This window comes from Hesperophylax consimilis, chromosome 10 (genome assembly GCF_061612785.1).
Source record: "Hesperophylax consimilis isolate HC1 chromosome 10, BYU_Hcon_1.0, whole genome shotgun sequence".
NCBI lineage: Eukaryota > Metazoa > Arthropoda > Insecta > Trichoptera > Limnephilidae > Hesperophylax > Hesperophylax consimilis.
In genome coordinates, this window is record NC_142845.1 from 23,924,244 (window position 1) to 23,944,827 (window position 20,584).

Sequence of the window (20,584 nt, forward strand, 5' to 3'; positions counted from 1 at the left end):
TGTTAGGTTAGCAGAGTTCCAAGAATTTGATGACAACTCAACTAACATATGATCGTGTTAGGTTAGCAGAGTTGCAAGAATTTGATGACTACTCATCTAACATATCTCCGTCTTATGTTAGCAGAGTTAGAAGAATTTGATGACTACTCAACTAACATATGTTCGTATTAGGTTAGCAGAGTTGCAAGAATCTGATGACTACTCAACTAAAATATGTTCGTGTTAGGTTAGCATATTTGCAAGAATTTGATGACTCAATTAAAAAAAAACGTATATCATCGAAAGTATTTATGATTTTACTCAAAAACACTTCATTTTTCAATTGATTTATATTTATGTTATTATATCGCAGATAGTTTGTGAACTTTTCTAGGATGATTTCTACAAAACATCCAGTAATATTACCGTGCTTCGGGCCTTCTGTACGTTCTTTGCATTGCAAAATCATCTCCGACTGAAAAAGCAACCTTCAGTACCTAATGATATATTTGCAAAATGCTCCCATTTGAACAAGGCAGCGTGCATAATTAAAACAAAGATGAATTACTCGTGACTGTATCATCATGAACAGAGTTGTCTCATCGTATACCATGTGAAAAGATCGTTACCTGCCAATCAATTACTAACTAAACTGCTTTATGCAAATTTAGAAGAATAAAAAACTACATTATTAACGATTAAATTATTGAAATACTATTATTGATAACCTGCCGCAGTATATGTATCATCTAGTGAAGCGGGTAACATGAAAAAAATAATAATAAACGCCCAAATTGTCGACAATATAATTGATTAAAATGCATATTAGTAAAGCACACTGAAGAGAAAAATAATAGAGTACATCAGTCGCACTAATAATTAATTTCGTAATTTTTATTTCTATTTTCTGACACAGCAAAACTCTCTAGAGTTATAGTCATGATTTTTTTACAGATTTTTCTTTAATGTGTGTTTTTCTTAATAATTTTTGTGCAACAATTTAAGAAATTTTTTAGTAAATTTTTATCCTTATAATTTAAGTTACGAGATAACGAGGTTCAAAATAATTTGTATCCTTAACATAAGACATACGACATATTGTTTGACCATATTTAATGCTTGATAACACCTTTCATAATTTAATGAAAATTTTTGGTTTATAATTTTAGATTTTTTTCTAATTTGAATTTTTTAATTTTTAGGCATGAAAAGATTATTTTTTTAAGTCAGGAAAAACCCAACAATTGTTTAATTTGAAAAAAAACACGATGTAACTATGGATAAGTATAAAAAATAATAATCGATTCAAGCAAAACAGAGGAAACGGGATCTGTTATTACATTTACGGTATTTGTCGCTTGACTAAAATTACATCCTGGCAGAAAAAATAGACGCCTTGAGGAATATTTTTCACAAGCGATACGCAAATCAAGAGATATTAATATTTTTTTTTTCCTGAGGAAGAACACTGGTATTGATAGGGTTAACAGTTTATGGTCCTCATCTGGAACAAAAGTGAAAATAATACCAGATCAATGATAATGTTGGGCAATTGGAACCACAAGTGAAATATTTGTGGTTGAAACTGAGAGTCAATAAGTTTCAAATTTGTGGCGAGTTTGTTAGTGTGCGTAGAGCAAAATCATTTTACAATGGTATTATATTAATGCTATTTTATATTTATATTTAATCAAAACAGCTATTAAGTAACGTAAGCAGGCGTAGTGATGGTCATAATCGAGGCAAACCACTTCGAAATAAACGAATCAATTTATTCGAATATTTTGTAAAGCAACATGAGAATTAGTAGTTGAAATAATGGATTCAAGTTGCCCTATTTTGATACAAAACTATTGTTTTACCGATATCGTTTTTTAAATGTAATTTATTACTCTCAATATCGCCATCTTCGTTTGGATCCTATTTTCAAATTGATATCCGCATCAGGGTGATTAATTCGAAACATAATTCGATTATTCGAATATTTCAGTATCGTTTCGGAAAAAGTTTCGATTGATTCATTCCTATGCTGGGAAGTATGTGTAGAACCTAAATTTGTCTAATTGAATTTGCCAAGTGAAGTTTTTTGCGCGAACAAAATCGAAAGCAGTTTAGCGTGCCAATTATTATCCATGTATATTATGAACCTCTTCCATAAGGTCGTTCAGAACGAATCTCGTACACATTTTGAAAAGTAAAAAATATGCAGATCATAAAACGGAATAAAAATGCATGGGAATTAACTGATTGAAACATGTTTAGTGGTGGATAATACTGTGTGATCTCAGTACGCCATCAGTATATTTATATATGATAGTTGAATTATAATTTATTTTCAAATAATTCTTAATCACACAGGAAAAAAATGTTTTTTTTCGCCGCCATCGGAGTGTAAACTGAAATCTTCTGATAACAGCGCTACTTTTTTTACTACTCATCTATCCGCCGTAAGTAACCAATAGATGTTTAAAAAAATATATTATGCATAAGTGTTAGTGATAGAAAAAATGTGATTCAGATGAAATCGCTGCTAGATGGTGTCTTGACATTATAAACCCACTTTGTTGCGGACTTCCTCAGTACATCAATTTAAAAAATATGTATTTATTCACAAAAATAATATAACATAATTTACATAAAGTATAGTAATTATTCCAACTAATTTTAAACATAAGATGTACCACCATAATAAATCTAGGCTTGTGTATATGGGAGATGTGTCATTTTATTCGTTATTTTTTTGAAATATGCCAAAGTATTCAGCTTATATTTTTAGTGTGTTTTTTAACGTGAAGTTAAAATTCTTTGTTGTTATTTATATTTCGGATAATTTCTGGCAATGAATGAAAAAAATATACTGTAAGATGCATTTACAATATTATCTAGGTATCAGAGGTAGTCTTGCATAATTCAGGAGAATTATGTCAGGCCTGGTTGTGTTACACAGAGTCATAAACAAATTAATTGACAGTCCTGCCATCGTTGCCATTATTAAATTGCATGTGCCGACTAGGAGCACAAGATAAAATATAACATTCTTCTGCAATACATAATCAACCAACTATCCGACACACTCACTGACCAATATGCTGCATGATCTGGAAAGTGTAGGGGTACTATTGATGTATTTATTGACTCCATTTATAGAACTAAGCGTAATCTATACCAGCACTTTGTTGAATCCTACAAACTAGAGTAGCGATGTCAATTTCGTTTTAGTGATTTTTCTTATATGTAGTATTGTTCTTGTTTCAATATTATTTTATGTCACTGTTACATGTTTTACTAATATTGATTTATATTCGGTTTTTCAGTTTACATTTTGTAGATTTTATTATATATTTATTTTTTTATTATATATATATATATATAGTTTAGTTTTTATTTTATTTTCGATAGCTCACCAGATATATTCTGTTTTTTTAAATCCATTTAAAAGCCATGCTGGTCGTGAAACCAAATAAAAACGAAAAAATAATATATTTAACCACACTAATGTGCCAGATAAAATGCAGAGCGCCGCGCCGTGCGCCTGCAGATACTATTTTCGTAATACCTTTTTGCAAATTTGTTTTTATAAATTGTAACGTCTTACCAGATAATGTGTTTATGTATTTATAAAAGTAGTATAAAGTAATCTATTGCAGTTTTCCCAGTACAGCTATTATAATCAGAGAAAAAAATCTTTCTAAATTAAAAAAAATATAACATAATTAAGAAATACGTAAATATTCTTTACTCTTATTATATTCTCCAGCTAGACAAGCGTTCTTCACAATCAACATAAGTCATTTGAAGATTTCGTGTACATAAATACAGTATTTCGAAAATTAACAATTTTGACATTGGACACGGAATTTACAACGCACTTTTTCACAGATATAAAACAATGTTTGCAAGTGACGAAATGACAGGCTAGAATAGTATTGAGATACATTATTTTCTTGCCAAGCAAATACAATTTATTTTAATATGCCAGGAGAATTTTTTAAAGTTCAAAATGGTATTCCAAGAATTAAAGTGAGTCATTGAGTAACGAAGGAATGTAACTTATCAATTTTAAATGTTATGAAGATTATTGTAAGTGAGTTTTCAATATCTAAATAGGTAATATATTTGTATGTACTTGAAGATTCCCCCATAATCGTAAAGTAGACGACATAAAATTCCATGAATACGATTATTGAAACGCGATATGCAGCAAATATCATCTGACTGCCAATATAAAGCACTAAGTATTCCAATAAACACGTTCAAGCAAACTTACCCGGAGTTGCATTTTTAATCTCGCCAATATTAATTATTACAGGATGCGAATTTAAAATGTCATGTATTATTTTTTTAAAGACTTTACGCTTATAAAATATTGCGTAGTTATATAGTTTGCGGATAAACATTACGTGTTTACGATAAGAAGGGAATCCTATGTAATTTGAAATAAAAGCGTTATCAATACACTTAGAGAAATCGTTAATGCCTGGCTATATCCTTTGAACTCTGGGTAATAGGTTTCACTATCAGTGCATTCCTATTCAAAACCTGGGTACATGTTCTCTTGGTGAACAACTTAAATACATATTTAGTTATTTATTTGCACGCTTACCTCTACCTCACTACCTCGAATTCGATTACGTTAGTGAGTGATTTTTTTATGTTTCGAATTTGAACTTTTCTTTATGTTTAATCATTGACCCTACACCACATAAAAAAAAAAAAAAAATGTAATTGACCCGCGATCACATTTTTAGGTAGCGAGGTTAACCTTATATCTCCAAAAAATATTTGTTTTGTTACTAGAGCTCCTCACAAAGCGCTATTCGAATAACTTTTTTAATATTATTTATAGTGGCACGTATTGGACTATTGTTTCTCGCTTTTACAACTCTTTTATTTTCAACATTTTCCAATTTGTTTTAGGACACAAAGCGCATGAAACTCATAATCACTTCCGCGCATCAATTTCTTGATGCTACACATATTTACTAAAAAATGCCCAACACCAGAAATGATTTGTCGTGTCCTGTGTTTGGTGAAACAATACATCACGTTACCGACTTATGATGATGTCATAATGTACCATTTGTGTGTAAAAAACTATTTATTATAAAAAATATGGGAAAATACTTCTATTTCTGTTGCAAGCATATAGCACAGAAACATTATAATAAATTTTAAAACAATTTTTTGTAAATTTAAGTTTTATCGCGCCACCTGAATATTTCATTGCAGGTCAATATTTTTTATTATATAATATAGGGTTATTGATAAAACATATAGGGATTTCGAAATTCCGAAAATAACCAAATTCGCTCCGCCCTAATGTACGTGCTTCGGTCAGCAATATCTGTTACCTCCTTTGTTCTCTTCCCCATATGCCTATTAGTCCCCACACTCCACAAATCAAGTCTATTCAGACTGTAAATAGGCAGTCATCACTAATTAACACCTCTTTGAAAAGCAACTGGCATAAGACACCTCGTAAGTGTTTAATTATATCTGCACTCACGGATTTGCAGAAAGCTATAAGTACCTACCTAATTTATTAGTGTTTTAGTAGAATAAGAATAAGGAGGCAGGTGCACAGCATGCTCAATTAAAAGTTGAATGGATTGAGTTCTTTGAGTAGAATTTTATGCTCGTTGTTTTTGTTCCCCAAAAAATATAAAGGGACGAAAGAAAATCCTTGAAGAAAGTCCAGGTAAAATCGTACGTGCTAAAACTACAAAGTGCACATATGGTGTTACATTTTTCCTTCTAGTGCCGTACGCTTAGATGAATACAATACCAAACAGGAAAATTATGCAGACTCCATGATTTGTCAAACATAAATAAATGCCAAGATTCGAGGGTCACATGGGTTCAGACAGTGATGAAATTAAGATGCAGGACATATGCCCGACGGTATCCGCTGAGCTCCTTGTACTTTGTTCGCATACTGAGTTAATACTGACTTCTCCCACATTCTTCCACACGACCCTCAGCTCTGTGAGAACACGCAGAGTGCATTTTTGTCTTATTCTATCTCTTATCAATCGCGAATAACTGCATTGTTGTCCAATCTTCTTTAGGTGTTGCATTTTTGTCTCCAATCAATCGTAAGCTGCATCTTTGTCCTTCCAACTATCTTCTACATTTTTCTCCTATCTTTTATCAATCTGCGATTGCATGTTTGTCCCTTTATCTGGCCATCCGTAGATCCCGACACTCAGATTGTAAAATTGTCAAATCTTAGAGTAATGAAATGTCCAAGATTGTAGATACTATTGAGTCGCTAGCTGTAGTGGATAAAGCCTGACGGCTGATACGCGCAGTTGATTGTGAAAGCTCCTTCACAATTAATTAATTCTGCTGCAAAAGCTCTTTATACTTACCTTACTTCTTGTACTTGGCATTCTTAATTAATTATCTGGTACCATGCACGTTATAACTTGCTGATTAAAGATCAGATTACATATTGTGTAATTATGAGTCGATAGATATATTTCATATACGTATAGTTACAACGTAAAGTTCTGAAAATAACTCATGTATCTTAGATAACGATGTTTATAAGACTGTTTTTATTTCAAAGACTTCGTTGAACTCTTTCAAAAGCGCTTACTTCTCAGATAAATGCTCTATAGTCTGTGATGAATCGTCCACAACTAAAACAACAACATTTTGCTTTTACAAGAAGATTAGTATGACGTAAGTATCTCGTGTATATTTCTTTGCACGTATTTATAAAAGTATTTCGCAATGCTTGTGTGTATTCTCTCTAATGTAGTTTGCGAGACAAGGTAACATAAAACTTCTCGAAACTGAAAGCAGAACTGTCTGAGTGTGACTATCAAACAAAAGCTCTCTGCGAATGAATGCATACAATTTAATCGACTCGGGGCCTTTTCAGCATTGATAATTATATTTCCGTGACTTTGTTATCCAATTACAGCCATAAATCTGCGTTGTCTTGATAAATATCGGCATAATTCAAAAGCGCGGATGCGTTAGAAACGTTTCACGTCTGCGAGGCAGTCCGCAATTATAATTGAAATGAAATATACGGGGACGTTCATAACTGCTCTGCCATTACGTGGTGCAACCCTGGTATCCCGGAGGCTGGAGAGAAGATCGGAAGGAGATAAACTCCTGTATAGCACTCACTGGACCACCACTTACTGCCTCAGCTTACCGCTTACAGCAGGCTTACGGCGGGCTTACAATAGGCTTGCAACACAGACTGATATACGGACCAAGATCAGAATATCACATTGTAGAATTTACGGCTTGTAAAATCAGTTGTCGCAAACTTATTAATTTCGTTTTTCTTTCATTTAGATAATCGCTCCAAGCGGTATTCGTTCTATTGTTGAACGAATGAAAGTGGTGGCCGCTGTTTCTGTATTATATAATACTAGTTTAAAACCTAACTACATCCGTGATTTGGTTTCTTGTATATCTATGTTTATATTCTCATATTTCACTGAAAACGCAATAAAATTTTTTTGGAAGTAAAAAAAAAATAGGCATACAAATAATGTTATCATTACCTAATTTAATGATAGTTAAAATGATTTCTCATAGCTACATGATGGAAATTAGATTTAGAAAATGGTCATCGTACAAAATCCACGCTAAAAAAGGTCTGCGAAATTCATGGCACTGGAGCTCATCGTTTTAGTGTTTTTATTATTACTGCTTCATATGTACATTACAGATTATCATTAACACATCAAATAGCTCTTCGTATACAAGATAAGTAAATAATTTGTCTACTATGGGCAGAATAAATTAATATTCCTTACTCCTTCAATAGTTGTAAAATTATTTTGTGGCGTCATTTTAAATTAATTTTTATTATCCTGACGAAGAAGCCATTGGCTTTGAAACATGTAGATTAAAAAGTGTTGTAAACAAATTATTTAATTTATAAAGAATATTTCTTACTTTTAATGCGAGATCGCAACTTTACCGTTATAGCAATTGCTATTATTCCTGTAAATTAGCTTTATGCCAAAACGTCAGCAGACTCTCATACCTAGACATCGCATAGCAACTGGCAGCCCAGAAAACGATGGGCAGCCTCCATAGCGGGAACAGGTTTAGGATGTCGCGACTCCAGGAACCCTCAGCCATAAAACTGGCATTTGGAAGGTGGATGACCTCATGCTGTATTGGTCATATAAACTGAGAAGCAGACTGTACATGGTAGACAATTTAAAAGTGGTAAATAAGTAAATAGGCTGACACTAGATATCTGATTGCAGAACTGCTGACTCCAGACGATGCAGAACACGGGTGAAAATAATAATAGTCAATTCATTTTGCACACGGAAAATTTTTAACGGTTTTCACTTATTTTTAACTAACCACAAACAACCAAATCTCACCTAACCTGACCTAATCTAATCTATCCTAATCGAACCGAACCTAACCTAACATAACTTAATCTCTTCCAACTAGTGGCAGTTCGTGATCTTTTTCATCGAGGGTTCAGAAATTCAGGGAATATATTATATTTATATATCTGTTTCAATAAATTTAACGTAGTTCCCTCATATTTAATTTCAAGCACATATGTTCGCATTATTTTTTTGTAATTTAAACATTAATATATTTCACCTTTGTACAGTATTAAGTATACCTAACAAGAATATCTGCGACAAATCAATAAATGCAACTGTTTTCTTGAAAGCCGAAAACATACCAGAGAAAGACGCCGCGTCGGCGATAGTAATCTCATCAAACTTCGGAGGGCACCAAACACTCTATAGTGCATCAAGCACTCTATAACGCGGCGCACAAAGATTGTTTTCTTTTTGTGTAGGTTTTTGGTTTCACCGTATGAAGTATTTTGTGCTGATTCTATAACGCACAACACGGGAATATTGGGACGCGTTGTTTTTAAAGGCAGAATTTTAGGGCCGCCTGTTTATAATGTGCCAATATTGTTTGAATGCAACTTTGTCTTATTTTCTCATATTTTTAATGGGGGTTCACAAACTACAAATATTTTAATAACTTTGCTGCAATGTAAATGAAAACATGTAATGTATCATTTTAACAACATCATTTAAAAGCAGCATATTTATTGCGCAGTATCTGTATATTATCTGTAATACCTTAAAAAAACTAATGTTTTAAAACAAGTATTCACATATTAGCTTCTTAACATAAAAAATAGCAAATTTTCCATAGCGACTTTGTCATTGGTATGTCAATATACCTTGACAAAAAGCTGTGCAGAGTTCCAATATTAGCGGTGACTTGGAAAGACAAAGCAATGCGAGACAACGGACCCGGTCCGGACCCAAATCAGCGAACCAGTTTCAAAAGTTATTCTTGTTGAACAGGAAACGAGGCAATTGCATAGGAGGACCGGGAAACGACACGAAGTACAAGGTACCAGGTATACGTACCAGGTGTAAGTACAAGTACGAGGTACTAGACAGATTGTAATATTAATTCATGCTATGTATTGTATCATAGGTTTCCTGAAAGAATACATTGTTTTACTGTAGTGCAGGGCAAAAGAGTTGTTTCGAAAGCTCCAAAAACGGTGATTTCTATATTATTTTGACAGTGAATACCACCTGCGGACACACGGAGAAAAATGAGTAGTGCTTAATTTATTAAGAATCTCTTAAAATTATTTTGATTTCGTTTTTCGTTATTTAAATTAGATTACTTCTTAGTCCGGTTATGGAAAATGCAAGTGCACAAACACGTGTTCCGATTTATTAGGATTTTAATAAAAGTTTATCAGCAAACGGCCTGCAATCCCGATTTTAACTGGATTACCAATAATTCTAAGAGATTCTGACAATATTCATATTTCTTCGTGCACTTTTATAACGCTGATGCTAGAATATTATATTTTATTCTGATTTTGTGATGTATGAATTCTATATAATACTAGTGGGCCCGGGAAGATGTTGTCCTGCCACAGACCGCCTTCTGTATAGACCGTACTTTATATCGACCTCATTTTATGTAGACCGCCTTTTATCTGTTGTCGGATATTTTATGCATTAGACATCATAGAATACATGCGCAAGTCACATCCTTCGTAGATATTGTTTTGACTATTCATTTGATTTCGATTATTTCAGCAGATTGTTATTATTGTTCGGTACGATAGAAAATAAGTAAAAATGCGACCGGTACAGTGTACTCTTAAAAATTCCTTAAATTATATGTCTTTCACAGTGTGGCAGATTGCATTTCAAATACGATCCATGGAAAACACATTCGATGTACATTTTTTATTCATTTCATTTTCAAGTGTAATAAATAAGATGAAAATTCTTTATGAATAATGGATAAAAATTATATGTTATTTATGAGGTAATCAAAGATTGATTCCTTAGTCTTAACAATATTGTTGTTTTAAATTATAGGTATTCATTTTAATTTAATATAGTGCGATTTGGTGACCAATATTTTTTGTCAATCGTCTTTTACCAATATGAAAATAGATAAGCTTACACAACTTAAAGATGAATGACGACCTTTTTTTCAAACAAAAAATCCTTAAAATTGCCCTAAAAATAAAATGACGGGGGGGTTGGGGGGGGGGGGGGGGGTGTAGCTAAGTTAAAATTTGTGTTTTTATATATTTTTGGTATGATTTTTAAATGAAAACCAAAAAAAGTTCGGGTTCAAAACTATCCTATGTTTAAAACTGGAACCAACCATACACATTCACAAAATTTCATTGAAATTGGTTGGGTGGATACATGATTTTTATTTAATTTTCCGATTTTATGTCAGGGTTAAATCTTCCCCATGGGAAAAACTAAACCCTTCCACACATTTTTCCACAAATGATCATATAGTCAATCAACATTATGCAAGTGCATTATATAAGCAAAATAAATACAAAAAAATACAAGAACAACACGTCAACTCACCAGAGATCAAATAGGAAAATAATTCACCGACTCCAGATATTTTCATATCAGAGGGTTCGGCTCGGTAGAACTCCTAACTAGGCCTATAAATCCTACTGATCCCTCAACATAAATACTTTCGTTATACTACATGTATTTAAAACGACTGATTTTTGCATTTTTATACATTTTTATATTTTTATGATTGTCTTAATTTGGAAAGATTTTTATTTCTTTTACTAATTTCAAAAAACCTGCTCCTTTCATATATAAAACTAAATTTCTCTACTAATAATTGCTTTCGACTTGATTTGTACTGTTTTTCAATTCTTTATTTTATGAAACGACAACATGTTTATGAAAAATATCTATTTAATTCACAATGTTAATACAAAATCACTAAGGGAATAATTTATTTAAAAGAATCCTTTTTCCAGATTCTTCGTTCAACAGTATAATTTTCTAGTCGTGCTGTGCTGTGCTAGAACGTCTGTTTTGCCAAGTAGCGACCTTAACAGTGAACAAGTTAAGGTTTTGACTACCAGGAGATTTTGGACAAGAATATGCAATTGTACACCAAGTGACATGGCTTTGACTACTTACGGCTGGAGATTTTGGACAAAAATTTGCCATTGTATACCAAGTTACATGGATAATAAGGGCATTATGGGTAAACAATTACTTCGTAGAAAATTTTGAATAAATCCAAAAATATAACACAATTTTTCATTATATGCCTACCGAACGCTTTCTCAAATAAATTCGTTTGGCGCTTGAATCTTTATGATTTATTTAGATGCGACCGTATAAAGATAGAGTTACTTTTTCTCTAATGTGATCTGCTTTGCTAATGATCAGGCACTTTTCAAAGTGTGAAAATAAGAGGGAGGCTATGACCCTTTTGGAGAGGAGATCTATCAAGAGAAAACTTGTGCCGTGTATTCCCATTTTTTTCTGATTTGGGTATACCAATAACGACATCCTTTGTGTTCTTATAATACTCGGTATTCTGTTTGTATTTGTGTAATACTTGCATCACTGTTAATTATCTTAATCGACTGTAAGTCGAAGGTACTTAAAAACATTTTTTTATTAGCTTGATCCAGCAATTATGACCGCAGTTAAATTAAATGATTATTCAACAGATTGCTGTGAGTTCCAAAACAAGTTTTAGATCACTTAAAGGGACAGAACATTATTTGATATAGACATACGGTTTCTACCATTACTCGTAATTTGCAAGTAGGTTCACGTAATGAAGGTTTCGTTCTGCGTATCTCTGAAAAGTAAAAGTTGTGACAGTCAAACATTGTGCAGTTTAACTTTATTGGAGTAAATATTTAGAATTACGTATTGTTACCCCACAATCTGGTTGAATTAAACATGCCAAACCTGTTCTAGGCGGCCTGCCTACAAACGGTCATCGTAATTGTTTGAGTACAAGGAATAACTTATTGGTTCATTTGCGAGACTTAGCGCTGAACACAGTCGTTGAACAAGCCGGCTAAATGGACTGAATGATTTCAATTGTCGTTGTTACACGAAGAAAAGACATTTAGATCAATCTAATGAAGAGAAATAACAGGATAACAGAAGTTGCAGGACGTAAAGGAAAGGCGTACTGGGCATATAAAACGAATTGTATGGAACATAAATAGTTATTGAGCTTAGATACGTAAGGAATTAAGATCAATCTAGCAATGGGCTTAATCTTTATTGTATCTTTTATTTATTCAAAGGGATGACATCATTGTCTGATGTATAATTTTATTTAGGGCGTGAGCACACAGAGAGCGGTCAGAGTTCTGCGTTCTGGTGACCGTTGACCGCTCAAGAGTTCCAACGCACACAAGCGGCGTTCAAATTCTCGCGTTCTAGTTTCGTTTGGGTCTTTGCATATGCAACATGTCACTAGAAAGTTCATCATCCGTGAAAATATATTGCTCTTGTGGAGCTTAACAGCTTCTAAAAAGAAAAGAAAGTATTGGGTGCACCCAATCAACACAACGCGAGAAGAACAAGGCGAATTTACTAATAATAAAATTTACTAAAAATTTAAATTTACTAGTAGCAATTTCAAACCAAGCTTCGACTTTTTTTTCGCGTTTTTTATAATTTACATCACTTAAATCGTATAACAAACTCCTTTCCCTACAATTCAATTAACTTTTGTGTGTTTGTAACCTCAAACATCGCGGCGTTCTGGCGTTCTCTGCCTCGGCGGCAAAAGAACTCTTAAAACGCGGCGTTCCGTTTTGACCGCCGCGGTCTGACTGCCCGCTGTGTGCGTTGTTGTTATAGTATCAGTACATTCTAATGAACGCCGAACGCGGAACTCGGAACTCGGAACTCCTGACCGCTCTCTGTGTGCTCACGCTCTTAAGGTAATTTTGCTTATAATTTATAATCCTTCTAATTTCTTTTTTAAACTGTACAATGAATTTTATTTATTACGCGATTTAGGCACACGATTCACGCTTTTTTTGCTTATGGATAATCTTAAACATTTTATATTTTTTGTCTTGTGTTTGTGTAACTCATAACCATTATAATATTATTAAATAGTTCATCTCATTACTTGTAATGCTTTACATATTGTGCTGTTATTATTGTTATGGTTTGTCTTACATAAAGTAAGGTTACGTTATATTTTTATCATTGGAATGCTGAAAAACGGAGAATATTCGGGCTTCGAAACAACCACTAGTAAATCTTTCGAACCATATTCATTAAAATTAATTGCTGCCGATAGATTAAATTATTGAGATATGTGTCTCTCAATTATGCTCATCAATACATATTCATATACACTAGGAAGGCAGACATTGTAGCAGTAAAGGGAAAACCAGTAGAAATTATTCTGTAACGTTGTTTTGAATACAAGACCTCACCGAGTAGATAGCGAACTAGGCAGTAAAGTTTTATGAGGCTGGGTTTTATGTTCAGTGTGTAATTACATCGATACTTGACTAGTAGGTACTGTGGGTACTAGGATAATATGTTACGTTCTCTCCCCTAATTTGTATGCCCTTGAATTAGAGGATAGGCTATCCCCAGAGAAATTCTAATTATTGCTTATGCATACGAGGAGAAGAAAGCATCTCGACGGTAATTTGTTTAACCACTTTGAATAAGTACTAGAATCATTATAAATAAATAATTGTAGTGTTAATACGGTAAGCGTAATTTATTTTCTTATTGTAACACAAACTACATTCCTTTGGGGTCTTTCGTGCTGCACGCTCGATGGCCTCCGTAGTCTTCCAAGGTTTATCGATATTTAAATCAATTATTTGATTCGTCCCATTTTTACTTTTGCTTTTTCTTCTATTTTCTTTCACCACACTTTTAAGGTGTCACATTCCAACTGGCTCCGGGCAGCGAGTAGCTCTAGTGCGAAGGTACTAACACTAATCTGTAATGTTTATCCTTTGATGGACATGAAACAAAATGGTCAGAATGTTCCAATTGTCTGCCTTATTATCTTATCTCTGGCATTATATAATGCCCACTATACCGCGTATATATTCACAAGAAATGTCTGATATATTTACTAATGTATAATATACATCATCGAATAGTAGAGAATAAGACTGAGACTTATGAACAGGAGAATAATGCGATAGAGATAGAACGAGGTACATTAGTTGGGCCGTGCCTAGAATACATTTTCTCACAGCCAAATTGGCAAAGTAAAATTAAAGTCTTTTTTTGTAGCGAATTCTTCTCACATTTGTTACCGGAGAAACTTTCTTGGTTCTGATCTTAGTTTTGAACTTGGTACAATAATAATTGTAAACAGTTCCCATACAATGGGTTTCATCTGTAATAAGTCAGCGGCGCTGCTGGCAATGAAACCGAAAGTTTCTTCTGCTGTCATAATTTATTACTTCACGTATTGTGTACCGCTGGTGTGATACGAGGCGAAAAAGGCTTTGCTATCATTCAGTAAATCATAACACCTGAATGTGTGATATTTCTTAAGTGAAGCATGAATCCTTGACTCGAGTGACTCTGGCGAACCGCAACCGCAAATAATGATAATGCTTTTCTTCCACCTTTGCTCCGTTCCTATCGGAAGTTTGAAAAATTGACCATAATTTATCCTAGAATTACTCCATTTTTCTACAGATGCTTACACTAAAGTGACTCCCTCACATACTGGTTAGGAATTTGTAAACAACTCCAATGCTGTAAGACCCTGCATAGTTCAAAATTCTAAATATGTTTATTGTATAAAATAAACAAAGTACAAAGGTTAAGCTCATACGCAAATTCTATTTCTCGCGGCTAACCCAATTAACAAGAAGTAGAATACATATTATTTTTTTTTAATCTCACTACTGGGAAGAATAAGAAAGATATCTAAATAGTTTACAGTAAAAATGTAAACAACCTAATCATTGTACGATATGTCAATTATTGTAGCAGCATTATTTTCTTAAGCAATGATGGATATGAAACAAAATGACAAAATTCAAATCTTTTTACAATATACTCTCAAATTGCCCATCTGGTAACTCATCTAATACATATTTTTTCTTATTTTTGAAATAATTTGTGTTTGTATGTGGTATTAGGTACTTGTGTTTGTGATTACTCTATGTTTGCTTTACTCAAATGTAAATTGTTAACCTCGATATAGAACTAATAGAACTAATATAGAACTCCTAGTAAGGTTGATTTTTATGAGGAAAAAACATCTTTTTATCTACAGTGAGATGAAATAAACGAAGAAAAAAAAATACATTTGCGTAAATCAAGGAAATTTTGAAGGAGTTAAATATGTTGTCATGTAAACAAACTATTGACTTCAATACCTACTTTATTTTTAAACTAATGGTCAAGAGAAGTTTTGAGAAAAATTGAAAACCTACAAGCACACATGAGACGAAGAAAATAAATCAAATAAGATGCACTTTAGAAGAAAAAAAAAAAAAAAAACAAGCCGTTGACTTACGGAGCAACGAATATTTTTAACTCATACCAGATAAAATTAAATTCTAAAAAACTTAAAAAATTTAAATTCCGAAAATATTAAATAAAAAAATGTTTTTCTTGGGGTACTATGCCGTGTTTAGCCAACCTTCTTCTCTCCAACCTCCTTCTTTGACTAACGATTTGGTTATCATTACAGTGTCCATTATCGGGGCAGGTGTGTAAATGTTTACTCATCTGCTCTGATGATGGACACTGTAATACTGTCCAAAACGTTAGCTAAATAAGTAGGTATAGCAACATGGCATAATACCCTAAAAATATACAACTACAATGCTTTTGGCCGTGAAAATCTGAAATCATATCTAAGGATTGTATTAGGAAATAGGTAACTATGTATCGTTTTTGGAAACCATAAATAATATTATTACTAAAAAGGAGAAGAAATATTTAGTTCATGTTTGTCAACAGTGATTCATATCAAAGCTCTCGAAATACAATTACATTAATTAAACTTGGTTGATACTATCACTAATTACAGACAAACACAACATTGATGAACACAACACTGTAAGTAAAGAATAATGTACATGTATGCACCTACATGCATACATATATACACACATACATACACTTACATATACATTTCATAACAGCAACAGTAATTATTTTTTAGATCAACACGATAGGTAGCTTTAAGTCTTGTGTTACCAGGAGTTCATAAAAATCACGGTTAAAATAACCAATATTATAACAATTTAAAAGTAAGAAAAAATGTAAAATTAAGTAAGTGTAAAGATACTCACTTCTTCGTCGGGCAAATCTTCGTCGTTGAGTTCCTCGTGTTCAGTGGTGACTTTGGACTCGGTTAGAATTTTACCATCAGGCCCAAGAGCTCGCGATTCTTCCTGTAATCAAGTTGGAGAAACGTCAAACTAATCTAGTTAAGAGAAATGGCTGCGAGGCCTTTTTCGAACAAAATTTAAATTAATTTGAGGCCGAAATACCCAATCACAATACGTACATATTTTTTTAATCAAAAGGTGAAGCAAATATCTAGTACTGATGTGTGATTGTTTTAAATTTCATTGTGTTTTAAATTATGATATACAAGCCACTAAACAATTAAATTTTGCGTGATTTTAGAGGCAACTTTGCATTTATTAACAAATAATCTTACCCACTGTGTTGATACAATAAAAAATAGCACATCTTAAAAAGGCATTTTTGGTCACAAATTTTTATGTAGGTTCAACAAATTTTTGTTCCGAAATTAATCAGTCGTTTGTAATTTGAATTTAGGCCCATCAAAATGCTTTTTTAAACAATTTTTATTTTTCTATTTTAAATAGTAAACTAGTAGGCCCGGGCAGACGTTTACGGACGTTGTTTTACAGACCGCTTTTTATGTAGGGAAGTTAAATTTTGTTGCTGGAAGTATTTATTGATGAGAAATCTGAAAAAAAAAAATCGTTGTGATCTCGACAACAGCGCCACCTATCGAGTTCAAAACTATCCTATATTTAAAGCTGGAAGCGGCTATTTCGGCTGAGCGGTTTCGGAGACTAACGTGTATGAACACCGTGACACGTGATTTTTATATATTACGATAAGGCAAAATTATTATTATCAACTCATAAATAATTGCTAAAGTTTACTATTTTATTTATCTAATGGCCTATACCTATTTTGTAATTAAAAAACAAATGGTGTAGTTTGGTTAAGTATTTTGAAAATGAAATCACAGCCTTTCCTCTAAACAGAAATAAAAACAAAACACAGTATAATTATATGATGTCATGAGAATCTGAGACTAATCACATTTATGCCTTTGGCATGCTAATAGGAAGATGAAGAAAACAAGAACGGTGCAAAAATATTATGCACATACATTATTTACGGCTTCTTTTTTGCTTTAAAATTTGTTCGTCTTTCACCTCACATCACTAACTATGACAAGGTATATATTACAGGTAAACCGCTGTTTGCTCCGCTAGCGCTGAAACCTCTCGGTGGCAGAAAGACAACAGAGCTCTTAGCGGCAAGACCGTAAACGATTTAGAATTGCATTTACATTGGTAATAGAAACAGGGAAATGAGCCATGATTATTAGTTTGAACTAAGTGCACAAAAGTATCACCAACAACATTCACCCTTACTTTTGCCAATAGCTTAGGTATATATGCACAGATGCGCCCTGCATTCGACTTTAAAAATTTTTTTTACGTTACACAGGAGGCCCTTAGGAAAATTATTTCCCTTGTATAGATCATCTTTTGGTTTTTTGCGTGGAGGGTCTTTTTAATAAAGGAATGAGAGGAAGTTCTTGAAAGGAACAATATATGAGGGTTGGGTAGGAATCTACGAGTCGGTGTGTCTAGGAGCGACGGAAGGATCAATCCATCCCTCCCGCCGCGGTGCAAGATATGGCTCGAGAGAGACTAGCTTGATACATCAAAGGGTCTCCACAATCTGACCTCTCCCGATCTGGATCGCCACGCAGCTGGTGGGCAGGTGCAGCTACCGCCAAAACCTGAACACAACTCACCCGATGAACCTGGGCACCCCCAATAAGTCACAAAACTTAGCGAATCACTTGACGTGATCTATGACAGAGGTATTTTCTAACAAATTACTATTGGACGGCGGTACCCATACTCGATTCTAACTACACACCAAATGCATGACTTATATTAGCTCTGCCGCTTTGGTAGTCCGTGCAGTTTTCATACGGCCACAGTCGGCACGCTTCCACGTCAGGCCGGTCCTGAAAACCTCAAAGCCGCTGTGTTACGCTGCGTGACGCGTACCACCGCTTCGGGTTGCTAGAGTCACCCATTATTGTTCAACTCGCAAATATAAACGCAGCATTAAGGGTTAGGTATTATCAGCGCCTTGGCTCCTTGGAGCTTTGGCGAGTCGGCGCCCGAAGCGAACTGCTCCAATTGCGTCTGCACAGGACGGCCCTGCTTCTAAGCCAAATCTCCTTTTGTTTGAGTACGGATAATTTACTCATATCCCAATGATAAGAACCTTGAGAACTTGCCTTATCTTCAGTGTCGATGGTCTTCTTGGTCTTGGTAGACTCGTGCACCAACTGGGGCCCTCGGGCCACCAGGGCCTTGCTTAGCTCCTGTTCGGTGCAGACCCTCAGGGCATCCCTGATATCCTCACCCCCGCTGGACACCGCCTTCAGGTACGCCTGGAAATAAAGAAAATTGACTATAAATCAACCTGCTCGTGTAAGCACTTCTCGATAGAATAGAAATAATAGCAGTTAATTGATATCGCGCAGTTTTGTGGCAGTTCACTTAAGTTAGGTATAAGCTAAATCATTAGAAGAAGAAAAACATAGCCGAATTTCATGAAATATTTATTTATCTTTTCGATAGTTTTGGGAGATATTCTTAACTGCCAATAAAACGACCGTACAGCCTTTTTAGGAGATTTATCTCCCAGTTTGACACGGTCTCATAAAAGTTATGCTATCTCATTCTATATTACGGTGAGAAATATAATTTAAGCAGTGTTAGAAAGGGGAAATATATTTATATACATATAAATTGCCAGCAAATAAACAAGCCAACATATAAATTGCCAGGAAATATATTTATATACATATAAATTGCCAGCAACTCTGGAGTTAATTGAAATAACATTATCATATACAAACAAGTGAGTAACACGCCTCACTAGAAGATTTCTGTTCCGAGGCGGGTAAAAATATATGCTTAAACATACACATACATAAATACGTACGTATATATTTATATATCAGTATAAATACCTATTAATCAATATATACAAACACATCCATACGCATACATACACATATATACGTACAATTACACATACATACGTACGTATACTCATGCATGCACATAATGATAAAAATATAAGTAAAAAACTTGAAATAAAATTATTGGAAAATGAAATAAGGTAATCATAAATCCTAAATCAAATAGTTTGAAAATTAAAATTAAATAGTTTGAATGGGTATTGTAAGGAGTGGGGAGAAAGGAGATGGGGAAAAGAAGACGAAGGGAAGCACTTGACTCTTCAGACCTTGTCTAAACACGGATAAAGCCATTACATGCAATGATGGTCTTCCATCAGTGCGCTAATGAGAGCTTCTACCTATAAACATAGGTTTCGGCTGGTCTGGTGTGATAGTTAATCCGCAATTGAAAAGTAATTCGAAACTAGAATTCTTTAGATGAAACAAAGTATTATCTTTCTTTTTGTGTTAGACGATGCTTAACTTTGTTAAGTTAATATATTCCTAAGTGAATTTCTGGAATTTGGAATATCATAAACTAGATAATACAATATGATAAAATTATAGGACAACATGCTGAGAAAACCAAGTCTAAGAAAACTTTGCAGAATATGATTGCCTTTTGTTAATTGCCTTGAACGTACAGGTATGTAGGTATCTATTTTGAAGAATTCATAATTATGCATAGCAGCTAGCTAGCACTTTTCAAGGTCTGTAACACAAAGGTGTATTTTGGTACGCTAATGACAGATCTTACGAAACAGAATCAAGCAGAGATAATTTATGGGAAGCACTTATGAAACACTTTCGTGTTGATCTTTAGGAGAGTTATTATTTGGTCATCAAGTGCTACCATCTGCATCTCATGCCATTGTGCAGTTAGTCAGTAGGTATCTGCCAATAATGCTTTTTAAATTTGCAATTATAAGGCCAGATGTTGGCTTCAATAACAGAACTTTATAACACTTTCCAAAAACGTTATTACAGAACGTTTAGTGCTTCTAAAATAAAATGAATG

The 20,584-nt window shown here is 33.7% G+C and overlaps 1 protein-coding gene across 3 annotated transcripts in view; it reads right to left on the minus strand.

The window, feature by feature from the left end:
* chas (chascon) overlaps positions 1-20,584 on the minus strand; it is a 287,576-nt gene that overhangs the window by 39,882 nt on the left and 227,110 nt on the right. For all 3 annotated transcript variants that reach the window (XM_089636729.1, XM_089636728.1, XM_089636730.1), the window contains exons 6-7: positions 18,835-18,990; positions 16,595-16,696 (exon numbers count right to left, since the gene is read on the minus strand). In XM_089636729.1, coding sequence (XP_089492855.1) covers positions 16,595-16,696; positions 18,835-18,990 — 258 coding nt within the window. The remainder of the gene's footprint in view (positions 1-16,594; positions 16,697-18,834; positions 18,991-20,584) is intronic.